This window comes from Agrilus planipennis, unplaced genomic scaffold, assembly GCF_000699045.2.
Source record: "Agrilus planipennis isolate EAB-ADULT unplaced genomic scaffold, Apla_2.0 scaffold13, whole genome shotgun sequence".
NCBI lineage: Eukaryota > Metazoa > Arthropoda > Insecta > Coleoptera > Buprestidae > Agrilus > Agrilus planipennis.
In genome coordinates, this window is record NW_020439040.1 from 40,598 (window position 1) to 47,415 (window position 6,818).

At 32.6% G+C, this 6,818-nt stretch overlaps 1 protein-coding gene and 1 long non-coding RNA gene across 2 annotated transcripts; one reads left to right on the forward strand and one right to left on the reverse strand.

The window, feature by feature from the left end:
* Nucleotides 1-537: 537 nt before the first annotated feature.
* LOC108744299 lies at nucleotides 538-3,432 on the reverse strand. Its single transcript, XR_003231549.1, has 8 exons — nucleotides 2,948-3,432; nucleotides 2,660-2,798; nucleotides 2,366-2,514; nucleotides 2,073-2,220; nucleotides 1,780-1,927; nucleotides 1,221-1,401; nucleotides 648-832; nucleotides 538-579 (listed from the first exon to the last, which is right to left on the reverse strand). It is a non-coding gene; the product is annotated as an uncharacterized LOC108744299 (long non-coding RNA).
* A 115-nt stretch (nucleotides 3,433-3,547) lies between these two features.
* LOC108744298 (heparan-alpha-glucosaminide N-acetyltransferase) lies at nucleotides 3,548-6,726 on the forward strand. Its single transcript, XM_018480001.2, has 8 exons — nucleotides 3,548-4,056; nucleotides 4,141-4,244; nucleotides 4,311-4,441; nucleotides 4,717-4,931; nucleotides 5,023-5,281; nucleotides 5,337-5,619; nucleotides 5,743-5,867; nucleotides 5,937-6,726. The coding sequence occupies exons 1-8, from the start codon at nucleotides 3,812-3,814 to the stop codon at nucleotides 6,297-6,299; spliced, it is 1,725 nt and encodes a 574-aa protein (XP_018335503.1). The 5' UTR covers nucleotides 3,548-3,811; the 3' UTR covers nucleotides 6,300-6,726.
* The last annotated feature ends 92 nt before the right edge of the window (nucleotides 6,727-6,818 follow it).

A 6,818-nucleotide genomic window follows, 5' to 3' on the forward strand; every position in this document is an offset into this window, starting at 1 on the left:
CGCCAAGGCAAGCTGGGCAGTCGCCTATTGCTCCTATTCCAGATAACCCACTGTACCCTGTCTGAAAGGAAGTAACGCTAGAGTAGACTCGCGAAAAGTGTATAAGACACTTTTAAGATCAACTAAATAGCTAAGCCCAAGGGAAGTCGTTCGGGGAGGCCCTCCCTAATTCCACAAGGGTGAGAAGAAACACACACGATAACGAAACGTTGAATCATGTAGAATTCGTAGGGTAAATGCAAAGCAATTTATAGTAAGAATATGCAGTAAGCTAAGCGAAGAGGTAAGCAAGAGACATGTTAGACTATGCTACAACTACTGAACTTGTTAGTTCTACTACTACACTATTATTACATATAAAAAAAAATAAAAACATCTACAATCAACAATTACTTCAAATAAAATGAACAAAAATAAGCATGCAAAATAAAAACTAATTAAAATAAACTACGAAAAAAAAACATGTAAAATAAAAAACTAATTTGAATAAAATGAACTTGATGAATTCTACTACACAGAGCATGCAAGATAGAGAACTATTTTAACTACGGGGTCTTCTTTGTCTTCTCCACCGTTGACCTGAAACAGATAGGGTGGCAACAGATTAATAACCAGCAATTAATAATAATAATGTCATACATTCTCACCTTAATTAACTGTAGAAAGTAGCGTTCTAAAGTCCACAAGTGTGATGAGCAAACCAAATCCAAAAGGGATATCACTGCAGACAATTTGTTGTTTCAGTGGCATCCAAATTGATTTGCGGTTGTTTCCCCTTTTCAAGTCCAAAAACATCACATTAATTGCAATTCCATCTAATTCTTGGGACAACCTATACAAAAGGGCAAGACAAAATAATTAATTATCACATTTAAAGGAAGTAAATCAGTTATATTTTAAAGTGGCAATGTGGTGGTAAAGTTAGAAACAGACGATTGGTAAAATAATAGATACACAATGTACTATTCTTTAATAAGCGAAACAAATAGTGTTATAAATTACAAAGTATCAAAGCTAAGCTGGCTTTTCTGACCAATAGTATCGAGGAACGCTTGGGTAAAAATACACTTTAAATAGTGTTATGTTGAAAACTTACATATCTAACGTTCGTTTTTCCGAAATATGTAACTCTCATATTAAAATAAAATATATGTATAAATAGTTTGTTTAAAGCTAACTTTCACATATACATTTAAAAGTTATCTACTGAAGTTACTTACCACTTCATTATCATGATTCCTTTCTGTAGCAACAGCAAAGTGTCTCCGTTTCCAATGCAAAAAATAATTTCATGTTATCTTTGGGACCATCGCATCGGTACAACTACTTTCTGGAACGAATGAGGACTGACACATCTAATCCTTCGTAATTTAATGACATCTGCCAGTTTTTATAATGTCCCTGTAAAATAAAATCTTGTGAAAAAGTATTCAAATATAATTAATTTAGCCTTCCTAGTTAATAACGTGTCTAACACATTGTTAAGTATTTTACAATAAACGCGAACTGATCAAGAAATTGGATATGATTTTATACGATATAGATGATATTCAAATAGAATCTGAAAGCATATTTCTTAATGTAACACTTCTACCATGTATGTCACATACTTCGTAGGGTTTTTATGTTCTGGACCTGGCACTGAAAAAATATCTTATAAAAGAGTATTCAGATGTAGTTAATTTGGCATCCCTACGAAGTAGGTGCATGATAATATAAAACTTTTCCTGAGATAATTAATATTTGAGATCTACTATCATAATCAGTGTTGGTACATACCAATTCATTTTGATAAATCCGTTTATTAGCAACAGCAACATGTAGCATTTGCTTCCATTAATCCTTCCTTGAGACACCACTAAATCCAGGAGTGTAGAATAACTGAAATGTCCCACAGCACATGACATCCAGAGCATTTATAATGTCCCTGTAAAATGAAATATTATAAAAGAGTATTCAGATGTAATTAAATTGGCATCCCTATGAAGTAGGTGAATGATAATATAAAACTTTTTCTGAGATAATTTAATGAGTAATACAGATTTATTGTCTTAATAAATGCTGTTATTTACCTATTCATTTTGATGAATCCTGTCTTTAGCAACAGCATCATACAGCATCTGTTTCCATTAATCCTTCCTTGAGACACCACTACATCCAGGAGTCAAGAAGGACTGATGCGCCCCATAACACATGGCCTCCAGAGCTTTTATAATGTCCCTGTAAAATGAAATGTTATAAAAGAGTATTCAGATGTAGTTAATTTGGCATCCCTACGAAGTAGGTGCATGGTAATGTAAAATCTTTTTTAGATAATTTAATGAATATTACAGGTCTACTATCTTTAATCAATGTTGTTACTTACCAATTCATTGTGATAAATTCTTCGATTAGCAACAGCAACATGTAGCATTTGCTTCCATTAATCCTTTCTCTGAGACACCACTATATCCAGGAGTGTAGAGTAACTGATATGCCTCACAGCACATGGCTTCCATAGCTTTTTTAATGTCCCTGTAAAATAAAATCTTATACAAGAGTATTCAGATGTAGTTTATTTGGCATCCCTATGAAGTAGGTGAATGGTACTGTAAACCTTTTTCTGAGATAATTTAATGAATAATACAGATTTACTATCTTAATCAATGCTGTTATTTACCAATTCATTTTGATGAATCCTGTCTTTAGCAACAGCATCATACAGCATCTGTTTCCATTAATCCTTCCCACTACATCCAGGAGTCAAGAAGGACTGATGTGCCCCATAACACATGGCCTCCAGAGCTTTTATAATGTCCCTGTAAAATGAAATCTTATAAAAGAGTATTCAGATGTAGTTCATTTGGCATCCCTACGAAGTAGGTGCATGATAATATAAAACTTTTCCTGAGATAATTAATTTAATGAATATTTGAGATCTACTATCTTAATCAATGTTGTCACTTACCAATTGATTGTTACATATCCTTCATTTAGCAACAACAACACAATGCATCTGTTTCCAGTGGAAAAAGCCATATTTTATATTTCCTTAAGGCACCGCTACATCCAGGAGTGAAGGACTGATGTGCCCTATAATACATAACGTCCACAGCTTTTATAATGTTCCTGTAAAATGAAATTTTATGAAATAGTTATGAATCCGCCAACTTAATGATAAATAAGCGCTTGTGAATTTTTAACCCATTATCCAGATTCAGAAAGTTGTATTGTTGCTGTCGTCGGCCATTATACTTCTGTAATTGTTGTCCCATTGTTGCTGTTGTCGGCCTATATACTATTGTAATTGTTGCCCTATTGTTGACGTTGTCGGCCATCATACTTTTTTTAATTTCTGAATTGTTGCTGTCGTCGGCCATTATGCTTTTGTAATTGTTGTCCTACTGTTGCTGTTGTCGGCCATTATACTCTTTTATTGTTGTTTTATCTACGGCTAAATGAAGGAGTTACTAAAGGGCAAGGTATCATCTGACTAAAGATGTCATTTACGTCAATCTCATGTCATTTTTGCATTAATGTTTGTGTTTGTGTTTATATGGTATATTTCATGACTCATTTTTCACGTGATAATAAAGTAATTTTATAAACAGAAAGTCCAAAACTTGTACATCAGAAAAGAAACGGTTGGCCCTGCGTTTTATAAAGTTTTTGGTTTTTTATACATTTTTTGCGCCGCAGCTACTGCTAGCCTGTTTGAAATAATGTGACAAATTTATAATAAATCCTGCATATATAATAGTAAATTAATTGTGGATTTAGTTTCCTGTGTTTTCCCCAAGTAAAGTGCATTCTACCAGGCAATATTTAAATAATGTTGTTTGATAATCAAAATAAATGTGCCTCATCTAAACCCGAGCTGTCGTATGATGAGGCTTGTCTGGATGTAAACAACTTCTTGTCCCAAAATATCGAAATATTTGGCCAATATGCAGAGTGCACCAAGTGTGATTTCCAAAAATTGGCAGAAGTATTTCCAAACAGTACAGCTAATATTCTTGTGAATACCAAATATCCTATGCTTACTGCTTTTAAAGTCAACAATACTCTTAATTGTGTGTAAGTTGTAATATTTTTGTTTGCTTTAAAATCTAAACTAAGTAATTAAAATGTATGATGTACAAAAATTGTTGATATCCGTAGATCTTCCAATTTGTACTATGAGCATTATCGATATGAGTGGAATGTAACTGATTTAAATACTTGTGGAATTAAGATAAAAGTACCTGCAGACAATGCCTATTTGCGTAAGTTGTTCACTGGCTCTGTTGTTTTCACTTTTATACCTTTGTAGTATACATATATATTTTTAGCTGTTTTAACTGCTATGATAATCCTTTTCCTTTTTGGAACAATTTGGTATATGATTAAATGCATTTATAAATGCACTAAACATTTAAGTTTGGTCAGGAGATATGTTCCTTGGTCAACTGAAATTCAAACGGTGAGCATTACTTTTTTAAAATTAATTTTCATCAATCTTGGCACTATTTTAGTGAAATTAAAAGTTATCTGTAGTTTAATATTTTTGACTATTCATTTTTATTGGTTCAATACTAATACTGTATAAAATTTAATCTACTTATGTAATTTAGATATGAGCAAGAAAAAATAATTAGGTAAACATAATAAAATGAATAATAGGGTCAAATGTCATGAATATGATCACACACACATTGCAAACTTTTGGACTTACAATGATTATTGAATCTTCAATAGGATTTGGGTACCCCTCGTAATGATGGAATGCCCTTAGTTGTCGAGCGTTTGCCCCCTCCTGTTAAAAAACACCCATACAGAGTCAAATCTATAGATGTGTTCAGGGGACTTTCTATAATTCTTATGATATTTGTAAATTATGGTGGAGGAAAGTATTCTTTTTTCGAACATTCACCCTGGAATGGGCTTACTGTTGCTGATCTTGTGTTTCCCTGGTAAGTTAAAGGCAAAAGGTATAAGTTATTAGTTACAGCTTTGCTACATTTAACTGGTAATCACTTGCTGGGTTTAATTAATTTTTTACAGGTTTTTATGGATAATGGGCGTTTCAATGATGATATCAATGGATAAAAAGTTAAGAGAAGGAGCCCCTTGCAGACAATTGTTTAATAATATATGTTGGCGATCGTTAATATTAATATTGATAGGTTTAGTTCTAAATTCTCATGGCAGAAATGTTCCTATTTCACAGCTCAGATTTCCTGGCGTTTTACAAAGAATTGGTGTTACATACTTTATAGTTGCTTCTTTGGAATTGTGTACTTGTAAAAGAACTTCTGCTGAGGTAATTTTTGATTGTATGCTATAGTGTAATAAATTAATCACTTTACTTTTGTTAGTTTGGAAGATTATGGATTGTTCAAGATCTATTGGTATCCTGGCATCATTGGCTTGTAATGATTGCTTTTGTTATCATTCATACAAGCATTACTTTTGCTTTGAACGTACCAGGATGTGGTAAGGGTTATTTGGGTCCTGGTGGATTGGATCAGCACGGAAAATACTTTAACTGTACTGGGGGAGCTGCAGGGTACTTGGATAGACTATTCTTTGGGAATCATATGTATCATACTCCCACATGTCATAAGCTTTATGAAACTGTTCAGTATTTTGATCCTGAAGGTAAATAAAAATTGTGACAAATAAAAATATGTATCAGGAGAATAAGAGCCTTCTTTCTTTCTCTTTTTTAAAAAATAGATTACAAAAATTAGAGGTGCGCTAAAATATTGGATATTTTTACAGGAATTTTGGGGACTTTAACAGCAACACTGACAGTGTATTTAGGAGCACACGCAGGCCGAATCTTACTTGCATACAATGGATTTAAGGAAAGAGTTATTCGATGGTGTATTTGGGGCATACTAACAGTAAGTTATGGGTTTAATATTATTTAAGACTTCAAACATATTACAGTTGCTTTTCAATTCTATTTTTAGGGACTCATGGGTGGATGGCTGTCCAATTTTTCGAAAAACGACGGTGTTATACCAGTTAACAAGAATCTTTGGTCTCTCTCGTTTGTTTTAGTTACAGCCTCCTTTGCTTTCTTTTTAGAAGCTTTTCTTTTCGTTGTTGTCGACGTGACACGTAAATGGGGCGGACGCCCCTTCTTTTATCCAGGAATGAACGCACTTATTCTGTATATAGGGCACGTTGTATTTAAAAATACGTTCCCTTTCTCTTGGATTCCCACTGTAGCAACGCACGGGGCTTATTTGGGCATGAACCTGTGGGGCACTGCGCTTTGGGTCGTCGTTGCTATCGTTATGTACAAGAGAAATATTTTTGTGTCAGTTTAATAACTTTTATCGAGAAGAAATATGAATCAATATTAACATTGAATAAATGTATTAATGTAAAACCTACTGCTGTTCTGTTGTAATTCGAATTTACTATGTACGTATGGAATTCACGCATTTTTGGTTATTTGTAAAATTTGATATTGGTCTTTTGCTATAGATACTTTATTATATTGTAAAATCCAGGTATTCTATGTAATGCTTAATTAAATAACCAATGAAGTTTGGAAACTGGTTGCATATAAGGGGTTATTTTTAGTATTTTTTATCCATATTTATATACTGTAATAATTACATTTACTTTAGTTTTATTTTGTTCAATTGTAATGTTTCTTAATTACTCTAATTATTTTAGTTAACATATTTGGTGATATATTCACAAAACGTTTGATTGTTTAATTTAGTGTCAATATATATCTGTAGGGTTTCTAATAGTTTATATATCATGTTCTTTAAGAAAAATTAAAATTGTAGACTGCATTTCAGTGATAAGAAAAGTGTGATAATAAAGTTTTGAAA

Bases quoted from the DNA above. Each gene is read 5' to 3' on its own strand.
- LOC108744298 (XM_018480001.2), top strand. From the start codon at position 3,812: ATGTTGTTTGATAATCAAAATAAATGTGCCTCATCTAAACCCGAGCTG. The intron at 4,932-5,022 runs GTAAGTTAAAGG...AATTTTTTACAG, and splicing joins GCTGATCTTGTGTTTCCCTG to GTTTTTATGGATAATGGGCG. The intron at 5,620-5,742 runs GTAAATAAAAAT...ATATTTTTACAG, and splicing joins TCAGTATTTTGATCCTGAAG to GAATTTTGGGGACTTTAACA.